General features: G+C 36.5%; 1 protein-coding gene across 1 annotated transcript in view; it reads left to right on the top strand.

Annotated features, from left to right (window-relative positions):
• The window catches only part of TOPAZ1 (testis and ovary specific TOPAZ 1), a 37,558-nt gene that overhangs the window by 8,920 nt on the left and 2,084 nt on the right, over positions 1-26,554 (top strand). The window contains exons 4-21 of the mRNA XM_054161271.1: positions 158-288; positions 2,216-2,274; positions 4,481-4,587; positions 5,589-5,671; positions 6,429-6,566; positions 10,296-10,359; positions 11,426-11,577; positions 11,778-11,870; positions 12,157-12,272; positions 13,629-13,698; positions 14,701-14,875; positions 16,263-16,363; positions 17,852-18,017; positions 18,828-18,992; positions 20,063-20,266; positions 21,720-21,903; positions 22,475-22,670; positions 25,073-25,165. Of these exons, the coding sequence (XP_054017246.1) occupies positions 158-288; positions 2,216-2,274; positions 4,481-4,587; positions 5,589-5,671; positions 6,429-6,566; positions 10,296-10,359; positions 11,426-11,577; positions 11,778-11,870; positions 12,157-12,272; positions 13,629-13,698; positions 14,701-14,875; positions 16,263-16,363; positions 17,852-18,017; positions 18,828-18,992; positions 20,063-20,266; positions 21,720-21,903; positions 22,475-22,670; positions 25,073-25,165 (2,297 nt within the window). The remainder of the gene's footprint in view (positions 1-157; positions 289-2,215; positions 2,275-4,480; positions 4,588-5,588; positions 5,672-6,428; positions 6,567-10,295; positions 10,360-11,425; positions 11,578-11,777; positions 11,871-12,156; positions 12,273-13,628; positions 13,699-14,700; positions 14,876-16,262; positions 16,364-17,851; positions 18,018-18,827; positions 18,993-20,062; positions 20,267-21,719; positions 21,904-22,474; positions 22,671-25,072; positions 25,166-26,554) is intronic.

The raw sequence follows: 26,554 nt of genomic DNA, 5'->3' as shown, positions 1-26,554 counted from the left end.
TGAAATAATTTTACATATAAGCATGATATTTAGCAAGTCTTAGGTGTTCTTAAATGTCATTCATGTTAAGGCTTTGTAATATTTATGAAATAAATAAAAGACTTGTTGTTTTGTGGCATTGGGAAATGCCTACAGTAACGTGTTTATTAATTTTCAGCTAAAGATACTGAAACCCACCAGTCCTCCAGAGGAAGCAGTCTTTTGGGAGGTGTTACTGAGGACTTTCTTGAAGATGGGAAATTGAGAGAGCTAGATGAATTTCTGAAGAGTTTTGATGTGGATGAAAAGGTATTGAGAAATCATGTTTCCTGTCACTAAAGAGTTTAAGAAATTAGTCCATGCAATTGGATAATTTTAACTACTAATGCTGTTTTATCATTAACTGTTCTAATTTCCTGTAATAAAAATGATGGCAGTGTTTCGGAGATTATTACTGTGCTATGGACGATGTTTTGCTTGACAGAACTTGGTGGGTTTTTTTCACCTTGTCACTTACTCATCTTCAAAATTGAAATGAAACTAGATACCCTTACATCAGTTGTTAACAGTAATTCTGGGTTATCAGTGGTATGATAATTACTATTCCAATGAACACCTAAGAGCACTACTGTACATACCTAGTTTTAAAAGTTGGTGTTAGTGCATCTCACCACAGTCTTAGAAGGGTGGGGGGGTGTTGGAAAGCTGGAGAGTTGTATAGACATCACACATCTGAAGAGGATCGTTCTGTGGCTCGTTACTTGTACAGAAGGGTCATTACGTTAACATACTGACATGCTGGCAGTTCAGAGGGATCATTAATCCATTTTCATGCTCACTGACTTTATCTGACCTTTCTACTCTCTCTGTCCTCCTTCCTTCACATAACAAGTCTAGGTCTTCTAAGACTTGCTGAATTTTCATACTATTTAGTACTTTAACAATGGATTGGAATTTACATCTTTCTGCCACTCAGGCATAGCTCCTGATAGTATTTACTGTTTTCCACTTCTTGCAAGAGTAAATAATGGTTTTAACTGGATAAGTTAAACTCTAAAATTCACATGGCTAAAAATTGGTATTTGACAAGGTAATCAAACAGTAGGGCATCAGTTTCCTTGACAAAATCATTAATTGAAGGGAGAATAGAAACATTTTCTTCAGCAAATGGAATTAGGCTGCTAATACCTGATGCTCAAAGTGAACAGTGCAATTTTGGTGCCAGATCTCTTACAGAGGGTAAAAGTGTCAAATACTATAGGTTACTGGAGGTGTAGTACTTGTTGCAATATTGCCAGATCAGTCACATAGGGGTTATTTCATAGAGTTGCAGAGTTATAAAATCAGCATCCTAATGTTTGCTTTTTTGTTGTTTGGCAATGGTAAATACATTCAACTTCAAACTTAACCAAACTTAAGCCACAAAATACATGCTGCAGCCCATAACCTGTGCATGGAAAACTAGCTGTGCAGATGTGGGGAGGGAATGGAATGGCAGAACGTGTGTATTCTACTATTTGGGGGGTTGGGGTTTTGGATGGCTTTTCCAAGTAGTAATACTGTGAGAAGGACAAAAACGAAACAGGGAGGAAATCATAAAAAATATTTTGGGAACTGAAAAGTGAATGTTGGAAATCTGTTGAGAGCATATCCATCTCTAATTCTTCAGCTGTCACAAATTTGTGGTGTCATATGAAGTTCAATTACTTCATGAATAATGGACAAAACAAAGCCAGGATTCCATGACTTTGTTCTGTACTAGTCCTTTCACATTCTCACCCCCAAATACGTGAGGAAGTGTCGTTTTTTCTTGTACCTTTGGGTTTTTTCCAACTTAGATACCATGGTGCGGAACTGAGCAAAAGCCTTAGATTTCTCCTCAATACAGCTTTAAAGTTTCATTAATGGGATTTTTTGTGGGTTTCTACACATCTGTCATGCAGCTGAAGTTGAACAGTAGGCCTTAAAATTCCTTATCATTTGGAGCAGTGTGAAGACAATCGTATCACCCATTTTCCAAGTAAAAATCACTGTTTTAAAGATTACAGAGCATAAAGGCAGTGCGTCCATTTAAAGAGATGGTGTATGAGGAACCCTACAGTCCAAGTTACAGTTTTTAAGAGTAGATTATCACGCCTTCCAACAATCATCAACAATTTAAAGTCTGTAATATGAAGTGTAGCAGGCTTAGTAGTGCTGTTCTATAAATGAAAGTACATTTTAAATATCTTCACAGTTGTTTGCAGATGGAGTGCCTGATATTAAACATGAAAAAAAGGATGAAGCTGAAAAAAGGTATATATACTGCATGTAAGCTGTGATGTTCCCTTGTTACCAAACAAATTAAATGTGATGTTTTTACTGAAACACCATCAGTGTCTTAATTCAGTTTTTCTATGTTAGTGTGATTATGTGATGAGGAAAAGAAATATGGAAGTAATATAATTCCACTGTGCAAAGTACAAAACAAGTATAGTCATAGACTGACAGGACAACAGAGGTTATATTGTCTTCTGGATGGTGTTGAAATGTTACCATTTTATGCTAGTGTCTCATCTTGGCATTTCAATGCAAGTACAGCATAAGAGAGATTTCCAGCCATAACTGTGCTTACCAGAACTTAGGAAAAAAAGAAACCAGTGAAACTTTCAGCCTTCCTTTGTGTCTCTTGGGACTTTCTAAACTGATGAAAGAATTGCAAAATTACACTCAAATTCAGGCTGACAAAAGATGCTTATCAGCATGGCATGTGGAGTTAAGAACATGTTTTACTCTTCCACTAGCTTCAATCTAGCTCTGTTCACAGGGTTTATTGTACATAGGACTTCAAGTGTCAGACTGAGAAACTTCCATTCAACATCCGCCTAGAAATTAAGCAGAATAAGACTGTTGAAAAAGTACACTTCACTGATGGAATACTGAAGTAATTAGAAGAGAAATAACAGATAATTCAGAGTCCTTTTCACACTAATCAAGAAAACTTAGCTGGCGTAGAAAAGGTCATTGCTTTTTACCTGCACCAGTCATGCTTCTGTGACAAATTAGAAGTGTACCAGAAATCCGTTAAATGGAGAACACTGCATCTTTTCAGTAATTCAGTGGGGAACTCCAAGCTTGTCCTCCTGGTAAAATAAGTGTTTAAATTTACTTCTGTAGTACAAGTAGTTCTTCATGCTATACAGTAAGTAGATTATGCCAGATAAAATACATTTGTGCAAATGATACTGCATTACTTCGCTTCTTGGATGAAATGCAGCACTCTGATTAGAGAGAAGACATTTATGCCTTCATTTGGAGTCAATGTATTTTCTCTAGGTTTACCCAAAGATGTTACCGTTGCAAAGTTTCAACTAGAGGAAACTCTGCTTCTAGTGACACTGTTACTTAATAAAATAAATTGATTGTAGAGCTATGTAGTTTACAGTTCCTTCCAAAATTCTGTGTAGTCTCATGTCCAGATTAGAAAGAGAGCTGAGATAGTTATCCTGAAAGTAAACAGTTGCAGAAATCCTGTGATGTCAGATTTGAGGCTGGCATCACAAGGAAGCATTACAAAAATTTTACATGGTAGCTTGAAAATTCTGAGTAACTAAATCTGTCAGTTCTCCCCTCCCCCAGTGACCAATACAATACATAAACCCAAATTCTCCAATATCAATCTTTATTATTATTAGACATGATTTATTTCCTGCCATATAATTTCTATTTCAAACTCTTACTAAAAGCAGCCTGCAACTTACAAAAGATTTGAATTAACCTGGCTATGAGAAGAATTAAGTATCTATCCCTCATTAGGGGATAAGTAGATCTGTTTCTGTCTCCAAACAGCAAGCAGGCTGTAATCTCCTTTGTACTGAACCTAGATACTTAATTGAAGGGGAGAGGGGAGTAAGATCTCATGAAAAGAGATTTTTATTTTTTTCCCATTTTGCTGTCAATGTTTGTAGCTTATTTTGGAAAACATCACGTATCTGGGGTGTACATATTTGGGAATATTTAGAATAGTCTTTAATTGGAGTTCCCTTTGAAATCGCCTACAATTTGTGCTGAGTAGAGTCAGTTGTTAGGAAAGATAACAGTTGCCTCTTCAAATGCAATTTCAAAAGCTTTGTGGATTACTTCTTTGGCAAACATTACATAACAGACAACTGAAAAATAGATGTTTGTTCAGAGGTGACAGAAATCGTCTCAGTCATCCTGTCAGCTGTGATTCATGGGTGACTTTTCTACTTACTTAGTGAATTTCATTTAGTTACACTTTAGGACAGAATAATCTCAGCTAAGATCATAATAAGATTGGACCAAGCAAGGAGACTAATGAAAGTAAGATTGTTGGGACTGCTAGCTATTTAAATTTGCAGCAAGTTTTAAAGTATTGCGTAGATTGTTCAAGAAATTCTTATCTTTTATCCACCTAATTCCCCTTTTTAGTCATTTAGTATATGGGAGAAGCATCCATTTAATTTGGTTAAACAAATTTCTGTTTTTTAATACTCCACAGTGACTGTAAATACAAAGATCTCGTGAACTATCAGGTGATGTCAGGATTGCCGCAGTATGCACCAAATTACCTCAGTGAAGCTTCAGTGATGAAACCCCAGACAAATGGTATCGTATGCTTGTACTGGTGAATCCTCCAGAGCTCATTTTTACATGGGTTTTATTTACCTATAAAATCTTAAGGAATTTCTTCAATTCCTCAAGGCATTGACTTGAATTTGTTTTAGTTGGCATACATAGAAGCAAAAATGGAAGCTTTTATATGGTAGGTTAATGAGATTTTTGGGATTGGTTGGTTTTGTTTTAGCAGAATCCTGTTTGGTAGGGTCAAATTATTACATCATATTTCTGGTTCCTATCCTGTGACACTGTCTGTTTAGAATAGCATGCAGGTTAAGAACCATGTATGTAGTGCAAATCTCTTGCAGAATAAGCATCCTTATTGGATGTTCTTTAGTAGCTATAGTTTGTCAGAAAGGGCTAAGCACCCTGCCTTTTGAGTACTGAGGTCTTTCAAGGAACCTGAGGGGAGCACTAGAAAGCAAGGCATTCAAAACCTATTATTTCTCTTCAAATATGGAGTTGAAATTTTGAACTTCAATCTTCCATTAGCATTATTCATTTTTCAGAGAAAGACGTCTGTTAACAAGGATAATTAAAAGTTCTAAAACCAAGTTTCAGTTAGGAAACTTATATTTGGTTCAAGTTTGATACTGCACTCTTCAGTCCTGGAAAAGCAGTTTAAATGTATGGCTAGTGATGTGGAAATACAAAGATTACTAAGAAGTGATTTCACTTTTCTTCTCTTTGAAGTTAAAACTTCTGGAGTTTTTCTTACCTCTGTAAGTTAGATTTGAAACCTTGGATGAAGTAGTGAAGTTTTTTATTTAGTTGTGCTTTCTCTTGAAGTTTGCGTAAAGTCTATTAGGATAATTAAGAAAACTGTAACTGGAATTACTGAGTTTAGATTGTATTCATCAAATGTTCATTAATCATTGCTGTGACTTGAACTGTAGATGTAAAGGAAAATAAGATAAATGAGATCAGTTTGAATCATTATGATTCATTTTATTGCATGACATATTTGTTGCCCTCATTGTGATTTTTAGATTACAGATTTTCAGGGAAAAGTTCTTTAATGCCATTGCGAAATTACGGAGATGAGCCATGGAAGGTGGAACAAAATGCAATTGTAAGTTGTTAAATCCTTAATGTTTTCTGATCCTTTGGCACAGATTTTGTAACAGGTATTCAGACATTTACCTTGTCTGAAACTATATGATGATCTTGAAGGTCTCTTCCAACCTGGTCTGGTCTGGTCTGGTCTGGTCTATTCTATTCTATACTATATATCCTGTGTATGTTTGTGTTTCTGCTACTCTGAAGATGTTATCACTGAGTAAACAGAATCTGTGAGAACAAAATTAATAATGAGGGCACAGCTGTTCACAGTGGAACTTTATTGGTTTCCATTTCCATCTTAAGCAAAATCAGCCAATGTTTTTTTTTGCTTTATTGTTTTTGTAGAACTGAAAAACAGACAAGGTTTTGCAAGTTTAAGACAGACTGCATTACCCATTATGCTGGGTACTGAGAAAAAAGGGTAAAGGAAATTGATGCCTCAGAGTTCTCAGGGTGCTGTCCAGATCCATGCAGGATTTTGTCACCTTTCTAACTCATCTCTGTTATCTGTGGTCTACAAAGCAGATTTTTCTTGTGTTAGACACTTAACAGGACATGACAAGGGATTGATCTTGGTCTGCTTTGAAATGCTGCAAATACAGTATAGACATGAGGGTTCTTTCAAAGATTTCATTGTAGATCACCTCTTCTTTGCTTTTGTTTATAATTTGTACATGTTTCGATAGTCTCAAAAAAGATGAGCATTTTTTGCTGTACCAATACTATCAGTTGGGGTTTTCTGCTTGTTTTATTTCATTTTATTTTAGGATTCTCATTCAGTCCAGCAGATCCTTGAGGCGATTGAATTGCCCCGTAAATACTGCAAATTTTATTTCATGACTTTGCGTGGATGTTCAAGAGCAAAATGCTGGTTTCGGCATGTTCCTGAGCAAGGGGATGAAAAGGTAGGAAAGGAACACATTGTGAGTGTGTGAACACTTTTAGAATGCAAAACAACAACTCCTTTTCTTAATTTATATACAGAAAGAAAGTGAACTTCAGCGATTGGAGGATCAAAAAAAAAAGTTTAGAAATTCTTCCTCTGAAGATACCTTAAACTATTTTTTTTTGATAGTAGAATTTTGAGCTAGTAGACTTTCTTGCCCAGGGAGGTGGTGGAGTCACCATCACTGGAGGTGTTTAGGAAGAGACTGGATGGGGCACTTGGTGCCATGGTTTAGTTGATTAGATGGTGTTGGGTGATAGATTGGATTCGATGATCTCAAAGGTCTTTTCCAACCTGGTCTGGTCTCTTTCCCTCCCCCCCCCCTCCCCCTTCCCCTTCCCCTTCCCCTTCCCCTTCCCCTTCTCCTTCCCAACAGACATCAGCAAAAGAGCAAGAATTAGGCTGTACAAATATAAAGTAGTAGACTAGGGAGATTCTGAGACATTTCTATCCTAATGATCAGAGACCCATAAGGAAATGTAGACTTGTATGTGTTATTTAAGTCAAAAGCCATTTATGGTGTATTACTTCTAGCAAGTTTTGTGCAACAGGGGCATGTTTGTTTAAGCATCCTGTAATCTCCTTAAATGCAGCAGCAATTCTCATAATATTTGCAAGCAAAAACAGTTTTCTAGCAGTGGGCAAAGTAGTTTTAAAACCGTTCAACAAAGATGAGTCTGTAGAATTTCCAGGAACTGCATGCAGTAAGATTTTGGAACTGGCTATATGAAATCAAGACTTGGTGTAGGTCTCTAAGTCACTTGGAAGCAAACATAACCATTAAAACAACTAAATAAAGACAAATGCTCAAACTTCACCTCATGACTTCTTGGAAGATTTATTTCTTATCTACTCTCTTACTGGTATGAGTACAATTTTATCATTGGTGTCAATAAGCAAGAAATTGCAGAATTAAAATGTAAAAATAACTTGTGGTGAACAGAATATAATAGAAATAGACCGGATTGGAAAAGACCTTTGAGGTCATCGATTCCAACCTACCATCCAACACCATCTAATCAACTAAACCATGGCACCAAGTGCCCCATCCAGTCTCTTCCTAAACACCTCCAGTGATGGTGACTCCACCACCTCCCTGGGCAGCACATTCCAATGGCAAATCACTCTATGAAGAACTTCCTCCTAACATCCAGCCTAAACCTCCCCTGGTGCAGCTTGAGACTGCCCTCTTGCTCTGTCAGACTCGTTAGACTTAAATGCTCATTTTAAAAGAAGGGTAGCATCTAAAGGAACTTATCCATCTCCTAGATATCTTAAATACACTGTGTCAGAATTTTAAAAATATGTCAGTGTAATTTGGTTTTAGTTTTCCTGATGTTTTCTCATTTTATTTCTCAGAGGAGAGCTGTTTTTTTTCTAATGCTTTGTGTAATGCCTTTGAAAATTTATGACAGCTTAAAAATACTAAGATCATTTGAAAGTAATTTTGTATGGGACTTTTCCCTTTTTCTCAATTATGAAATACCTTTGGCAGGCTGTAGTGAGTATCAGTAATTTTCAAGTAGTTTCTATGGATTATCATGGTTTGTGATTCCATATATGCAGACACATTAAAATAATTAGATTATTTGCCTAAAACTATTAAAAATCCATTCCGTTGCTTTTACTTGTAGTGCAGTCCTCCAGCACACTCCCTGTTCTGCTTATCAAACCTATCCAAATTTTCTTGGTAGTCTGGAAGGTTTTGTTTGGTTTTGTGTTTATTTTTTTAAGAACTGTCCATTTAAAAATAACAACAAACCAAGTACCTCATGGTGGCACCAAAGTACATAAATGGAAGACGGGTAAAGCAGCAGCAAAGTCATCTAGTCAAATACAGGGAAAATAAATCTTTTTAGGAGCTGTTGTACAGACTGGTAGTCCACTTACTTTGTAGTATGCTTTCAGTGATGATCATTACCAGAATTTTTGAAGATAAATACCTTTCACTGTAATAGATATTACTTCCTTTTCATTAAGTAACTGGGTGATGCTTTAATGCATAATTTACAAGGATTTAATACTCTTCACATTTGTGGTTGATTACACAACACAGCAGTAATTGAATTCATAAAAACATTTATTTTGAAAATCAGCATACTAAACCTCAGCAAGTTCTAGAAGTTACCAGTTTTTTGTTTGTTTGTTTGTGTTTGGGTTTTTTTAAGATGTGTTTAATTTCAAACATTGAACTCTCTCTTGTATTAGGCAAAGTAAATGAAACTGTTAAGACTCTTTTAAATACTCTCCAAAGTATGTAGAGGGAGTAGGGGATCTTAATGTCTATCTGTGTGTGGGAGGGGGCAAAAAGATAATGAAGCCAGACTCTTCTTAGCAATGCCCAGTGAAAGGACAAGAGACAGTGGGCATAAATTGAATTTACAGGGGGAAAACAGATTCCAAAAGAAAGCAAACTAATTTACATAATGTGAGCGTGTGCTAAAGTGTTTTTTGGAAATGCACTCAGCCACCCAGGATTGTAGTTTTGGAGTAAATAATGCATTGCCAAGTGACCCTGCATATATATTAGGTAACAGATTCTACATGATTTTCTGAAAGGTACATTTTAAACTGTAGTTCAACAATATTATGATGCTGTTTCAAAATAAAAACAATAACCTTTGTTTATATTCAACATACTTACATGTAAAAAATTTTATATACTTTGACTTGATGATCTTAACAGGCTAATGGTTTTTTTAAAAAGAAAGACATCTTGGCCACAAAACAGTATCTTCTGCTTTGTTGGTAATTCATTTGCTGTGTAACAACCTCCCTGAGTAGATCTTGTCTAATTTTCAAGTTGTGCATGAAAATGAACATGATTTAGTTCTATAATAATGTGAATAATTTAGGGGGCATCTTCTATCTCTTGATTTTCAGTATTTCATGAAATAGTATTAAATATGACCTGTTTACAGTGTTATGCAGAAAAAGTTGTAAATGTTCCAGAAGTATAAAAGGGTGTCTCAGAGGGTGGGTGGGGTTTTTCTCTAACTTGGAATGCTAAGATTTAATCTCAGTGATACTTACTTCATCATCTGCAGAGATGGTACAAAATGTATCTTACACAAACTGACAGCTTAAGATGTTATGAATAATCCAATAGCAAATAACATATTAAAATATCTAGTTGCGGATTTTATTTTCTTGAATCAAGTGGATCTGGAGTGAGATGGTTCATTAAATCACATCAGTTCTTAAATTTTTCATCTATGTCCTTATGAGTGAGTCTATATTGTGATCACTGTTAACCAACTTGATTTCTAGATTTTTGACTTCTTAGTTGGTACCTTTGTGTAATTTTTGTTTATTGTGTTTTCACTTTCACTTTTTTGCTTCTCTTTCATCTGTTTACAGTCTGCCACATTTATTCTAATTCTGAAGGAACTGTTTTCAAAATATTTTTTCTGTTTGCTGTGAGTGTATACACAGACATGCTTGCAGTTGTGGTCCCACTAGCTTCTTTCCCAAACATTTCATTCATTGCTATTTGAATTGCTGTCCTTTTCACAGTGCCATTGCCTATAGACTAAGTTACTGTCTTAAATGTTTGTCAGCATGTATGGGTTAAATAGGAACAACATAAAGCTAATTTCTTTATAGAACTCATGTTTGTGGGTAGTTTTGTTTGACATAAACTGAGGTAATACTTTAATTCAGATTTTTTTTCCCCCTCTTTTCCTAGATTTGCATGGCAATACTTAGGGCATACATTAATATCAAAGAATCAGTCCTACTAAAACGTGCAGGTATGACATAGTAGTAGCTTTTGATGTGTCTTTGATTTAAAGTTTATTTAAATCAGGTTAAATAGGCTGCCAGGAGAGAAATGGGTATCACTTCAACAGTGAGTAGGAAGTTTTGATTTTGAAGGAATACATTGAATCCATATGAATTGGATCCATAAGAATACATCCAATATGTTTTCATGTTCCAGGCTAGGTATTTAGATGCACAATTATCTCAGGAGATTGTTACTAAGTCTTACTTAAAGTTTTAGGCTGAATAGAATAATACTTCAGAGTAGAAACAAGTAACTGGGGCAGGGCAGAAGTTTAACACAGCCACATTTTTAAGGCAATTTTCAACACCTTGGGCAAAACCCACAAATTCAAAAACTTTAGAATTCAGCAGTTTAAAAAGGAGTGCAGCTTCACTTCAGTCATTTCACTTTAACATGTATGCAAACAATTATGGTTAACATATTACAAGTACTGTAGTTGGTTCAGATACATCCGAAATTCTACTCTGTAAAATTCCTTTTGTTCTTGTCCTGAGCAGTCTTAAGTTTTTGAAAACGTATTAGAGCATAGCACAATATGAATGTGGGATCCAGTTGCACCCTACGTAGCAGTGTTCCCATGATGAAGTACTGAGCATTGTAATGCAGGTAACACTGGCTACCAGCAGAATACAGTACATCTCTTACTAAGGCTCTAGCACTGGACCAGGTTATGAGACTATCCACAACAATAATATTGCAATTCACTTCCTGGAGCTTCACGTCTAGAAAGGCCTTACTAGCTTGATGCTGAACCTGGTTTTGCACATTTCTCTTGTGCTTCCCCAAATCAGCTAAGCTTTCTTGAAACCTACAGGTCTTATGATGTTCAGAATAGTAAGTCTGAGTCTAGTACAGTTAACACTGTATTCAAATAATGTCCTTTCACCCATTTTTTCCCTTCATATCCCTGCCCCATAATACCATGGGTAATTAAGGGTTGCTACATTGCATTTAAAATTTAGGAGATAACTTGTTTAAATAGTTAGCATCAGTTACCACAATGAGAAATGACTTAATTGTTTTTTTTCCAGTCCAAATATTTGTGAAATATTACACTGAAGTTACTCCAGGAATGGATTTTGCTTCTCAAGTGCTGAATGAACTTCTCATTTCTTTGCTCAAGAGCTGTTTGTTGCAGGAAGTATTTCAGATACTGAATGTAACTGTACAAATCCACACACTGGTAGGTGACCTCACAATATTTTTTGACATCTTCAATCTGTAGTCTCTTAGTTTTGGGAACACTCTACCGTTTGCAGTAAGAAGTTTGGTTTTATTCTGGTACTCAAAACACAGACGTTCCTATTACAAAGCCCTCTAACCCTCTAGCTTTCAAATTGAAGAGAACTCCGAAACTGATTGTGCTTTTTTTGTCTAAATTAGCCATCTGTAGATGTTCTTCTGAAAATTTTTGAGCATGTGGCTTCATTGAATATAAGAGACGCTGTGCCTACATTAATCAGTACCTTTCGTAAGGTATGACTTTGATTATACTATTGCTGCTTTTTGGAATTCTTGAAATACCTTGCCTGTTTTGAAACTCAAATATATCACTTCAATATTATTTCAGCACTTACTTTTTTTTTTAAAGTTACTTTGCAGCTGAATTTGTGGTACAAGTTTCCATTTATCCCTTATTTATTGATTAAGGCTCACTGTGTCATATATTTCCCAATGTTGTTTGCTACTTGCCTCTGGAAATCTGTAAGTGATCACAATTTTTTTGTACACTAACTTTTCTTCCCCCTATTTGTTATTACAGCTCATGGATGCTGGTATGTTGCTTGAGTTAGAACATTTTGATTATGTTACTAAGTTCCTTCAGCAGATGAAAGTTTGCACTCAGGAAATAAATACTGTCTTGAACATAAAATCCAGGTATGTCTTTAAGGAGCTATTTTATATTTATATTTGTCTAGATTCTTCTTCAGATTCTGTTTTTACAAATTTATGTTTGAAAGGCTATTAGTGCAAATTTAGTGTTTTGGATGAAAATACTATCATGGCATGCATGATTGTGTTTTGAAGCACTGTCAGTCTACTGTGCTTCAGAGATGAAGGACTTTTAAGGCAAAACTTTGATTCTGGCTGCAGTTCTGGTAAGATTTTTCCATATTGATCATCATTGTACAGTCTGTTCCCAGCTGTACTACAAGTTTGTATAACTACAGTCAAATTAGAAATAGCTAACATACCATTTCAGCTTGCATAAGCAAACAGTTCTTCTGCAATAAACAACCCTTCTAAACAATAAGAGGATTAGTTAGAATCTGAAGTAGTTAACCAGTTTCATTAGTGTGACTGCACAAGTGCTTGTGCCAGTACAGGTAGGGAAGAGAGTCATTTTTGAAGTACTGCTGGGCAAAATGTGACAGCCCAAGTCTGTTCCAAAATGGACGCCTGCCCATCACTTGCACATCTATATCACGCACCCTCTCCCAAGCTGAGAAATTAAATTTGAGATTCCTTAAAGCAACTTATGATTTCTACAGAAAAGTGAATGTGCAGCATCTACTGTGTGAAAACAAGCCATCACTGTTTCAAGTGGAAGCTCTACAGAAAGTATTTGCAGCTTTTCATACTTTTCCTGTACCTTTTGGCTATGGATCTCTGTTACCAGTGCAACTTAGCACATATTGGAGATAATTTTTATCACTTTACAGATGAAGAATCTGATTCACAAAGGAATGGCCCCTTCCAAGCTGCTTCAATGTGTATGTGCTTCCAGCCCAAACTGAGAAGCAGTCTGTATCTATGAGGACTCAGCTGCTGTGCTACTTCTACTACATGTGTTAGCTAGTTCATGCATAGGTTATGTATCTATACATGGTAGCATCACACTAGGTAGATGTAGCCTTTTTTCCCACGGGCAGCATCAGAATAAAACATGCTCATAGATGTTTGAAGCTGAATAACTCTTCCTTCTATGCAATTACCGTTTTTTAACCTTTGTCAGAAATACATATGATACAGTTACATATTTACATAACAAGTCTTGCCTTTTATTTACATTTTTACTGAGTCAGTTATTTGCTTAATATGTGTACTGACGTCCCTAGGCGTAATTGTAACAATGTTTGGTTTCAGTGTCCAGGTTTTGTTTAAAATTTTTTAAATCACATCAATTTTTACTTCATATATGGCAATTTGTTGATTGCCTTCTGCTAGCTCATAGTTTAGTTCAGTTGGATGTGTTAAAATTAACCTTTTTTTTTTTTTTGGTGGTTGTTCTAGAATATTTCAGGAAAGATACTTTGACAAGAACTGGCTTTTTGACTTTAATTTGGCAGTGGCTGAAATTCAGGTACAGTATATCTATCCAAGCCTGCTGGAATAATTTAAACCATGACTTCTTTTAACCCTAGAAGAAATCACAATTTGCATGTAATTTAAAATTAGGCTTTATTATTAAACATATTTAGATTATGATAAAATACTTTTATGCAAAGACATGTTTGGGAAAGAATGACATGCAGGAGGAAACTGTCTTTGACTTTTCTATGATGTCAGTATATTATTTTATGTACTTACAGTTTTTATCTTTGTTTTGCATTTAACTCAAAGATGTTCTAACTTGTAAGGCAGAGGAAGTAATTGCTTAATTTGTTGTGCTTATAACTGGTAGTAGACCAAAAAGTTATTTAATATCCTATTCAGTAGATAGAATTCATATTTAATATAAAAAGGCACAATTATAAAAGGCTGTAATTTGCAACACTAAGAAGGTATTTTAAAGAATAAGAAAGTATTATTTTAAAATTCTGCAGTTGGATGCTTGCATCTTTCATATTCGAGGTCAGATTACTTATTGTGCACAATTACAATGTAGTTCACATATTACCACACTTACTGCACAGGTTCTAAAACCAAAATTTAATACCATCAATGATCAATGGTTTTTTCCCACTCCTTTACCAGCAAAGTCATAAGGCAAGCAAAAGACTAATACATATAGAAAATAAACATCAGTTTGACATGCATCATACAAAACAGTACCCAAAAAACAACAGTGAAATGCTGGATGAATGCCAGTTCTTAAATACAACTAAGAAATTATGAGCTTCCTCAGTCATGGTCATGACGTAAATAGAAAAAGGATTTTAATTTCTTGAGGGACAAAAATTATTAGCAATCCATGCAAGTTAGGCAACATGTAGGTGTGCCATATTGAACATGAGGGTTCTTGGCAGTAGTGTTTCATCTGCTTTTTTTTTTTTTTTCCTGCTTTAAATCTACCCTATAGATATTTTCTGTTTGCTGTTCTGGCAGCAGGTTTGCTTATATTTATGCCTTGCCTTCTTCACAGCATTGCAAGGAAAAGAGTGATTGGACAAAGCTGGGAGCTTTGTATGTTAATGGAAGAACTGGATGTGAACTTTTTGATGATCTTCAGAAGTTCTCTTCATGTATTGCTGAAATCCTAACCAAAGATTCTGAGACAGACAGACCAGGAGTTCCTTTTTGTGATTTTGCTGATGCAGGTAGAATTAAGATGCAGGAATGATTTTTGTTTATCCCTATTTGTAGGGGTTTTTAATAGAGGTAAACCCCAAATTCGTGTACTGTTTTCTGAGTATTAATGAATTTTACGTTTGAAGTGCAAATACAATCAGCTGAGATTCTCAGTAGAAGCCATTTTCTAGTAGAAGTAAAATCCACAGTGCTTGCACTTGTAGTCAAAGAAGGTTCTGAAAGAAGAATGCTTGAGCTTTGTGAAAACGATAAACCAAAATTGGTCTTTGAATAAGAATGTCTTATTCTCAGGACAAAGGAAAATGTATTTAAGTATTGTCATGTAAAGTGTCACACTCTTAATAGCATCATAAAGTTTAGAGCTGTAAATACAGCTCCATATATCTATTTGTAACCCTGTTCAATGTACTTTGAAAAATACATCATGTGTATGTTTGAAGGGATACTAGGTGGGGTGGATGTTTTGGAGGGTGTTCATTTTAAGTAATTTGCATTTTCAGAATTCTGTCATTCTAAAGAACCAAGACTTTCTGCAAGGGCTGGGTCCACAAAACACCATCTATTTTTTTAATAGCTCTTGCAGGTTTTCTTACCCTCTCCTCCTGTGCCTCTTCACTGAGCCTCCATTTTCTGCAACCAGAATAGAATAGAATTAACCAGGTTGGAAAAGACTTTTGAGAGGAATAATACCAATATGTAAATGAAGTGTCAGTAGTATGTTAATGCATATTATAATGGATGACTCAGATCTTGTTTTCAACCTGTATTAACTACTAAAACATGATGAATATTTATTCTGCATGCATAACATAACATGACTTTTCTGACCACAGGCTTTCATATTACAAAACAGCTATCACAGCTTCCAGTTGTGATACAGACAGAAGATTTTGGTGTAGCTTGGAGCTTTGTCTTTCCTAGAGTAGTGGTCTCGAGACTGATAGGCACCTCTATCAGTAAAAAATTTTTAGCATTTATTTCCAATTTATTTATTTACTTAGAAAATATATTAGTGCCATAGTACATGCATACAGTAACTACATTATAAATTGCACACCAAAATAGAAATAAAAAAGATGTGATAAAGATTAAATAAGCCCCACTTTAAAGAATACTTTATTTGATTGTTTTAATAGTACAGGAAATACTTTGTTCCTGCACCTGATTGTGTGGGAGACCACTGCTCTAGAATGCCAACAGTGCTTCCAAAATGGTGCAGAATCTGCCTGTAAAACCTTGTAATTACTAAACTTTGTAACACTCAGAAGTTACTACTTTTAATGGTAGGTATTTAAGAGTGTTTAATATTTTCACAGTGACCATGTTTTCCAAGTGTGCAGTTTCTTTGAAACTGCATCTACATGTGAAATTTAAATTTTTTTTTTTTCTTTCCAGTAATAAAAAAATTACCACATAATGAAGCAGACAGAATTTTCATTGGAAGGACTGGGATAAGTGTAATGTATTCTTATCACAAAGTACAGCAGTGGACAAAGGTATACTGGGCTACAGGAGGCTGACTAGAAGAAAAAGAATAAGTCATTTCTTTTCACAGAATCACAGAACGTTAGGGGTTTGAACAGACCTGAAAAGATGAAGTCCAACCCCTGTGCCAGAGTTGAGCACTAGACTACATTCTGAATATTTACTTACAAAGAATTCTGCAACATTTACAGTTCCTATTTCCTATCTTGAAGGACTTTACTATGGTTTATTTGTACCTGACTTCTTACTACTTCAGAAGACTGATCAGATGTTCTTTCCCATTTAAGGATCCTACACCATAACTGCATTTTTATTGGGTGCTTTTCATTTATAGATCATTTGTAGCTGCATGCTTTTCATCTTCCTATGAAGACCCAACTCTTAGTGGCCCTTCCTTTTGCTAGAAGAATGAAATAGATACAGGTCCTACTTAATTTTGTATTTTGTCTTGATTTGCACTTGGATTTCAAGTTTCTATTTTGCTGTCAATGTGTAACCTGAGTTTTTCCAGTATGTATTTTCCCCTTTCAACCACATCTACAGTTGAATGGGTTCTTTAAATGTTAACTGCAGTGATGTAGCTACTATCCTTTCATGGGTTATGCTGATGTAAACCATTGCAGATACTTGTAGACCTTCCAGTTTTGAGCATATGCCAATTCACAGCATAAAGCATTTTCAAAAAAGGAGTTTCTTGATAAGCTGGTTTTATTTTCTGTCAGCTTCTCTGTTCTGAAACTCTACCTCCATGACCCTTGTTCCACCATCACACTGTATGCACACATGACCACAATTTCTAATAAGCTCCCTCCTCATTGATTACCCACTAAGCAAGAGCTAAAACATGTCTGGTTTGAAGTTTCACTTGCATTATTTCACCATCAAGGAGCAGACAGGCAGGACAGGTGCTGAATCCTGCCTGTCTCTGTCTGTCTAGGAACTTCATAATCTTTTTCAGATTGGTCAGATCTTAATTATCTTTGAGACTGCTGCCTGCCTTTCTTCTTTGACTGTAAAGGCCAAACAAAAAGTTAATAGGAAGCTTTTGAAGGAAACTAGTGTAAACATCAACCTGGAATATGATCATTAAGTTGTTGGCTCTTACATTGTTAGCAGATAGGTTCAACTTTTTCCGGTTCATTGTCCTGCTGGGTACAACTATCAGTGTTGTCTTTGGCTTATGCTAGAGTAATTATTTAACAAATGCGTCTCTGATGCCAAATTAAAACTCTCCATGCAATCTTTTTAGAATTTTATAGGTTATATAGGGCTGAATAGAATCAAAAGTGTAAAAATACTAATATACTGAAGTAAGCAAATACAAATTATTTATAAAGTATGTTAAAAATACTGTATCGGAACATTGTGTAGTAGAAATAATGTTATGAGAAACAGTGTGCTGGGAACTGTTAAGCAGTGAGTTGGTGAACATTAGAAATCTTCATTAGAAATTTTACTGTATTTTTTTCCCTGACCTTTATCTTTCCATTCTGTGCTAGGGAAGGAAGGTTTTGGATAAACTGCACGAGCTACAGATACATTTTACAGTCTTGAAAGGACTTACAGATGCAGAGAGGTTAGCATCAAGATGTCAAATTGTTAATAAAGCTGCAGAAATTTTTCTCAAAACTGGAAGTTTGGAAGGAGCGACATGGGTATTGAGAGGTAAGCTTTCTTATAAAAAACCTTGAGTTTTTACTTAAATTTGAACAGTTCCCTTCTATGAGAGATTTCGCATAAGGGTTAAGCTGAATAAGGTTACTAATATTGGGACAAAGATAAAATGTAATCTTATCTTACTGCTTAGAATTCTTGACACGTGTAAGAAATATTATTACTAATACTCAATGGTTTTCAGAAGAGTTTTCACAATATTCTGCCATCAGCACCATTCTGCTCAAGAACTACAATAATAAGGGAGAGGTGCAGCTTGGAAAGTTACCCTGCCTCACACAGATTTCTTCTGAGCCAAGCAACATTCAGTGTCAAAAAATGTTCAGGCTCAGGGCAATGCAGTGTTTCTTTACCCTCCACAGTATCCACATTTAGGAAAACAGCCTTAGAATGGTATCATGTTTTTGCAATTAAATGACATGTAATTACTGGCTTTTAAAAATTCTGATCTCCTGAAAAGAGAAGAAACTTAAGAAGTGTAAACAAGAATAGGTATTCTGTAAAGTAATATTGAGGATCTAAAATTTAGCATTCAGTATTATGTATGTATTGGTATACATACATATTTATAGATGCCACTGGCAGTCCATTTTACTACTGTGATATTCAAGAAAAGGTTTTACAATATAAAAGCTTAGAGCCTGTGATAAGAAATAAATTTTTAATAACTAGAACTGCATTTTCTGTGAAATTCTGATACTTGTCTTTGTTACAGTTTACAGTATGTTCTTAATGGCCAAAAGTCTCAGTGTCCAGCAGTTTCAGTTCATAGAAATAACACTGCACTGTTGTTTGCTGTAGAATCAGAGTGGACCACAAATGCACCATTGTGGCCCTGTGATAAAACAGACATCCTTGATCGGCATAGGCTGTTATGCACATTAGCACACGAATACTTGGCGAAGAGTTTATACAGACAGGCATTCGAAGTTCTGCAGAACCTGCCAGGTTTTCAAAATCATTCTGGTAAGTAAAGAAAAAGGTACCGTGTGAAGAGCTAAAAAAATGTAACAGGTGAATCTACTGTTCTTTTTGTTTTCTGGCTAACTTTTTTTCTTTTTTCAGAAGTACAATGGTTTTAGACAAGCTCAGGTTGGTTGGTTTGTTTGTTTTCCAAGGAGTGTAATGTCAGTTAAAAAACATTGCACTGCGCACCTCTTGCTGCACATGCCCACACATGCAGAGTTCATACACCTCTTCTCTTTTTCTGATGGACTCAGTTACACAAGGCAACTGGAAGGACCCACTAAATCTTTAGGGATCTTACACAGTCTATACAGTAAGGTAAAAGAAGGATATCATTGAAGTGTTTCATTTTATCTTAACTTTATATGAATACATCGGGGTGGGGCCATGGGGCGTTTCTGGAACTGAGACAGCTAACCAAAACTGCTTCTACATACCACATTAAAAACTCGGTGCCTTTTTGGGCTGTAATTGTTTGACAGATTTTGGATGTGTACTTCAAGGTAAAATGTATAATTACTTAGGCTCCACTGAGGAAACTCAGCTGATTCCTATGCATAGGTTTCAGTGTTACTGACGGTGTGTTTTTAGATATCTGGGTAGAGTTTGGTTGGAAGAACACCTACTTAGAGAATACTTAAAGAATTTGAGGCATGAGGTGGATGAAAGGCTTGCTCAGGCTTGCCGAGATGACAGAGAAGAGAAAGTGGACACTTCAGTATAAGAGTAGAAGCAAAACTTGAAGCACCAAAGTGATTATAATTGGTGCAATTTCTAAGTCAGTGAAGGTTGTGTTTATAGGCTTGGGCAAGTAAATGTGTTTTAATCTCATCCTAATGGTTTTGTCAGCAAATTATTACTTGGATCTTAACACTTCTCTTCTAACATGAATGAACTAACTCTATGAAAAGACTTTTGTTGAATAAAGCAATATTATAAGTTATCTTAACCTTGTTCTGTTTTACTGGCAGAAACAAGAGTCCTGATTTAGGTACTGATTGAGAAGCAATTCTTCAATTAGATTTATGTTTATCTTAATTCTGTAGTTAATATTCTTTATTTCATTTCAGATGCTATAGACATTTCTCAGTACAGTCACCTTTTTAACAAGCTAATAAATGCCTGTTTTGAGAGCAAGAACCTTGGAGTCTCATCTTCTGCAGTAGACTTCATGCTTTCAAAGAACATAGCTATTGACTTTTTTTTACTTAGAGGATTAATCACAGCTTTGGGAAGAAGTTCTTTGTGGTCTAAAGCTAGGACCTATTACAAAAGTAAGTTGCTGCTTAAACAATATCCTTCTCTTATATTCTTTGGATAACACATGCTCATAACAGCTTAGTATCTTAGGGGAGAAGTGGGCAAGAGTGTATTTTGTAAGAAAACAGTAATTTCTGTGTCACTATTGGGAATTTATTTGTAATCAAAATGTTTCCTGGGATATAGTGACAGCTGAAAATATGAATCAATGCATACTACCTGTAATGAAATAAATGTAATTCTGATACCATTGGTTTACATTTAATTTCATAATTTGAAAACCCTGATATAGTTAAAAAGTGCATCATCTTCACTTTTTCATCTAGGCAAACTAGATTTCTTTGTACTTCTGTTTAGAGCTGTGGTGGTTTGAATTGGAAGGGATCTCAGAGATGATGAACCAGAGAACATCCAACATGGCCTTAAACATTTTCAGGCATGGGACATCCACAACTTCTCTGGGTGACCTTTTCAGTCTTCCACCACCCTTGGAATAAAGAATTTCTTCCTGATCTACCCTCTATCTGTCTTACGGTATCACAGTATCACAGTATAACTAAGGTTGGAAGAGACCCCAAGGATCATCAAGTCCAACCTGTCCCAACAGACCTCACAACTAGACCATGGCACCAAGTGCCACGTCCAATCTCCCCTTGAACACCTCCAGGGACGGTGACTCCACCACCTCCCTGGGCAGCCCATTCCAATGACGAATGACTTGCTCAGTGAAGAACTTTTTCCTCACCTCGAGTCTAAACCTCCCCTGGCACAGCTTGAGACTGTGTCCCCTGAAACTGCTACATTTCATCCTATGGCTACACTCCTTGATAAAGAATCCCTCCCCATCTTTCCTGTAACCCTTTTTTGAGTACTGGAAGGCTGCTACAAGGTCTTCCTCATAGGTCTTCCTGGCGCATCCTTTTCTCTAGGCTGAACACCCCCCAACTGTCTCAGACTGTCACAGGGCTAAGAAGTTTATCCTGCAAAAGAAAATTCATTTCAACTAAAAGCTAGGGGTCTTTGATTGTTTTCAACTCCCCATTTCTGAGCTAACTTGATGCTGGGTCTGCCACTCTGATAGAGTCTACTAAGAGCCATCTCTCTGCATTGTCACATTAATTTTTTCTGAAATGGTTGGATTGGGATCACTTGGCAGAAGTAATCCCAAACAAAGCTTCTGTCTGACCTGTCCTAAGTTGTACTTGCATTATTATGCACTTGCAATCCTGAAATTTCTGACATGGTTTTTTAATCATCACTGATAATATTAATTGATAAATAAGATTTTACAACAATGAATATTACAAGTGAGTAATACTCACTGTGTTCCCAAACCAGGCCACTTCACAGGTGAAACTGTAAAACCCTTTAAGAGTTTGATGAGGTTTTTTTCCACATTCTTAGCCATGTACCAAAGCAAATAGTATTGGTAATCCTGAGTCCTTCTATTTCTGCATTTTCTTTCAGATGCTTTATCAATGGGTTGCTACCCACCACTGCAGGGAAACTTATATCACAAGCGTTTGATGATTCCATCTTACCTGTCAGAGATTGAGATGCTGTTGGCCATTGAAGTATTTCTTGTATCAAATGCCAGTGATATTCAAAGTCCAATGGCTACCAGTCAGACTCTTCAAATAATACTGAAAAGGTTTGTTGTCACTTGTGTACCATTTTGATAGTGTTTATCTGTGTGACTGTGTAATGGGAGATCTTACCTTCCACTGGCTGGGAAAGAGAATGCTTGGGTTTAAACTTGGTTTTGATGCTTCTTTCTGAACTGGTTAAAGAACAGTAAATGTTGGAAAGTTTATTATTGTTACTTCTCTGTAGCAGAAACGTAATTGTTCCAGAATGACCTGTGTTCCCTGAGTATGCCTACTGCACTGAGAGTGTACATTTTCAAATACAGAATAGCTTGTTGTCTTGGTCAAACATTTCTTTGTGAAATGTGCTGTGAATATTGCGGATCTACTTTGCACGGGCATTACATCCTATTACTTTTTATTACCCTAAATGATGTTTAAAATATACTTCTTTTCTATTTTTCCAATTCTGCAGAATAATCAGCCAAAATTTGCCTAGAAATCAGCATAAGTCATTATAAATTATGTGAACAAATACTTTTTTTTTTCCATGTTTGTAATCTTACTAAAGTGTCAGGCTGTAACAAACGGCCTCTACAGTACTTAATTTCATATTTGTGAAAATTCACTTAACAGATGTGAAGATCCAACAGTTCAGAATAACAGTGACTATCAAGCAGCAGTGGAGAGACTCATCCTGGCTGCTCGTATATCTGATCCAAAACTTCTGCTTAAGCATATGACAATGAATGTTAATATGGATGGAGTTTACAGCTTGGAGCTTGCATCTGCTCTAAAATGGCTTCAGGAGAATATGAAATGGGCTGGGAAGGTCTGGCTGTTTCAGTAGTCATTAAACAATAAAGACTATTGGGGTTTAGTGGTTAAAGAATTGTTGAAAATAATACAAATTACTAAGGCAGTTCCCACTGTGTTCAGACTGTGCCTTACAGATTTACAGCAAGGCTTTATAAACTTACACTGTTTTTAAATGCTTACATTGATGATAACACAGATAGTAGCATAGAAAGAGCTGATTTTTTCCCCTCACTATATAGATGGTCACACTGACTTACATGGTTGTTTTGTAATAGCATATTTAGATAACAAGGAAGCTGCAGCATTGGTACCTACATTCTCCTTTTTTACAGGGAATCTAGCGCTGTTACTCTTCTCCCAGTGTGAGAGTATGTAAGTGCATCGATTGAGTGTATCTCCTGTTCTTGAGTGAGATGTTTCCCACATTGCTTCGTAGTCTGTACAAGTAATGTTTTATTTTGTCTTCCTCCCAGTATTTTTTGAGGATATTGGTCCATCTGTGTGCCCCTTAGATTTTAATTTCCTTTCTCCCAAAAACCTAGTAAAAAACACTGAGAGTAAAATAACTTCAAAATCACTTGAGATATGCCTGACTTAGGACACCTTCCTTAACAGAACTAAGTCTAAACCTTGCTTACAGCTGAAGGTTTAGTCATATCTTTAGAACTACTTGTATACTTCACATTTGTATATATGCAAAGTTCTCCTGAAAAGGAGAACCTGCTTTCTCCCTTGACTGCGCTTTTAGAGAGAAGTGCGTTTGTCCATTTTTTCATTTTCTGCCAACTGCATGATGAGATGGAAGCTTCTAGCAAGCTGGTTCTAGCATTCCTGATTCTTTCAGAAGTTGGGGTTTTTTTCCATCTGCAAATCTTGAATCAGATTCAGACCATGAACTACTTAAGACATACTTCATCTACTGACCTGCAGCCTGCATAAGAAGAACCAAACATTTCATATCAGAAAACTTGTGGCAAATCAATGGGACCTCTGTCAAAGTTGGTATTTGCCTGAGCTCCCCACTTCTGTAGTGCTACTTTACATCTCCAGAACCAGCCTTCACTGAACATGCCAATAATACAGCTCTTGTGGTCCTGCTCTCTTCCTTTGTGCCACTGAATCATGAAAGACATTATAGTCCTAGCATTGTATGGTTTTGGAGGGGTGTTGGTGGGTTTTTCGGTTGAGGGGCATTGCCACTCTAGTCATGAAATTCATGCCATTAATCTCATGTCAGTCTGACTCTCTTCATGGTCAGGTCCTGACCCTTTTCAATATCACTCACATCCAGTCTGGGAGTTGCTACTCCCAGAGGATTGAATCTGACGACCACCAAGATCACAGCCTTTCTTGTATGCCACCTGTACAGAAAAATGACAGGATAGAGGCTCTTGTGTTTTCAGAAGATCTTATCTTCTTTGCTTTTGAAAAATTGTAGACTCAGTACTACAATCAGATGGCATTTATTTAAAAGTACCTTAGTATGGCACTAGTTCAAACTCTGAATTCCAGCACTTGGTATTCATCAAGGTGGCTCTGCTATTTGTAAGGCTGTCTACCTGGTCAAGTCCAGTAGCATTCTGCTGCTTTTGTTCCCCAGTGGCTGAAAAGACTGGATAAGAATTGATTTAAGTTTCAGGTGAGGGGTCTAAACTGATGTTTGTCCAGCCACTCCAGTATTAGTGGCAAGAACAATTCTGGAAGATTTCAACAAATTAAAACTGGCAGTGAGCAATTAAGTAATTTTTGGTAATTACTTTTTGTAAGATCCTTTGTGGCTTAATTTCCCTTGGAATTAGTGGTTATCTGAACCTTAGCTAAATCCCATATTTCTGTAAGTGGTAGCAGATGTGGCAAATATTCTGTTTGAGAGTCACAGAAGGACAAAATTCCCTTGGTAATCTGTATGGTTTCAAAGCTGGGATGTTCTTGTGACGGTATTATTTTCTTCATTATAAGCAACCTTGACTCTTCACTTAGCTCATCCTCAGAAAAAAAATGCAAATGTTGCTGCCATTTTTTTTTCCCCCCGACAGAGGTTAATCATTGACCTCCAAGCTTAACTTAGAACTGTGTAAAATTTGTGCAATGTTTTGGCTCTGTCTCCTGAGTATCATCTTTAGCTGATAGGATGCAATCTCAGTCATGTTTTATATTAACAAGCAAAGCAAGCTGCCCACGTCATTGCCCAGAAGTTCTGTTAGAACTGGTGGTGTTTCTGTCAGTACAGCATTGTTTCCTGTCACTGTGATAAACCAGTGGGCAATTTAGACAACTTCACTGCTAAGTACTGTATTTCACATTTTTGTACTGTCTGGGTCCACTTGAAATGCCATACAGATCTAGTCATTTTTATGTGTATCAAGATGCAGAAAGGTTTCTTGAGCAACATTCACAAAACCATTTTGGTGCCAGAAATTCCATGTGCTAAACAGGACAGAACTCCAGTGTGGAAGAGGGAAGCAAGCTTGTAAAGATGAAAAGAGTCTTCCAAAGAACAAAAGTGAAGTACAATAGAGAGGATGCAGTTTTGCAGAGCCAGCTAAAAATACAATATCTGTATTTTTCCCTAGGTATGTCATTGTTTCTTAGTAGCTGAAAGAACTCCTGTTTAATTTTTCATACAGGAAATAAAGTGTACCTTTACCTGTTTGCAGACTGAAACACAAGCACTACACTCAGTAGCTAGGTCTAGACAACACTGTGCTCTTTTCAGTGTGTTGTTAGTGGCCTGAGAAATTCCCTTTGTGAATATCTTTCTTCAGTTTTCACTGATTACAGGGTATGCTCTTGGAAAAATTACTTTTGTTATGTATGGACAGGGGGGTTTTAATTAAACAGAATAGTGTTGTTTGGAATACTTAGCACAATTCTGCTTCAAAGCATTTTGAGAGTATCATAATGCACATCGAGGACAGAGATACGAGGCTAGAATTAGAAGTTGTTTGTTTTACAGTGTTTTGTGAAGAGCATTAGGGAGGTCAGTTTGGAGGAATTGTTAAGATGTTAATAAATGTTTTTTTAGTCTTGATATGATGTATCCAAAATATCTGAGTCATTATTGTCATTATTTAATTCCATTTACATCTCCATAAATAATATCCCTAGGTATGCAGAAGGATAGGTAAGTGGCAAAGTACACTTAGATGAATGTCTCATAACACAAATCTTGAGTATGATACACTGCAGGAAGAGGTTTAAGAATGTGTGAAATCAGACTATAGATAGAATACAGAATTAACCAGGTTGGAAGAGACCTTTGATGTTAGGAAGAAATTCTTCACAGAGTGATTGGCCATTGGAATGGACTGCCCAGGGAGGTGGTGGAGTCACCATCACTGGAAGCATTTAAAAAGAGACTGGATGAGGCACTTAAGTGCCATGGTTCAGTTGATTAAATGGTATTGGGTGATAAGTTGGTCTCATGTTCAGCCTGCTATTGACCAGTACCCCCAGGTCCTTTTCTGCCTGGCTGCTCTCCAGCCACCCTGACCCCAGCCTGTAGCACTGCATGGGATTGTTGCGGCCAGTGTGTAGAACCTGGCACTTGGATGTGTTAAATCTCATGCCGTTGGACTCTGCCTATCTGTTCAGCCTGTCAAGGTCCCTCTAGAGAGCCCTTCTACCCTCTAACAGATCAATACCTGCCCCAGCTTGGTGTCATCTGCAAATTTACTGATGATGGACTCAATGCCCTCATCCCAATCATCGATAAAGATATTAAACAGGATGGGGCCCAGCACTGATCCTTGGGGCACACCACTAGTGACTGGCTGCCAGCTGGATGTGGCACCATTCACCACCACTCTCTGGGCTCGGCCCTCCAGCCAGTTCCTGACCCAGCACAGAGTGCTGCTGTCCAAGCCACGAGCTGACAGCTTGGCCAGGAGTTTGCTG

Source organism: Dryobates pubescens, chromosome 4, assembly GCF_014839835.1.
Source record: "Dryobates pubescens isolate bDryPub1 chromosome 4, bDryPub1.pri, whole genome shotgun sequence".
Lineage (NCBI taxonomy): Eukaryota > Metazoa > Chordata > Aves > Piciformes > Picidae > Dryobates > Dryobates pubescens.
This window is presented reverse-complemented; position numbering and strand designations above follow the sequence as displayed.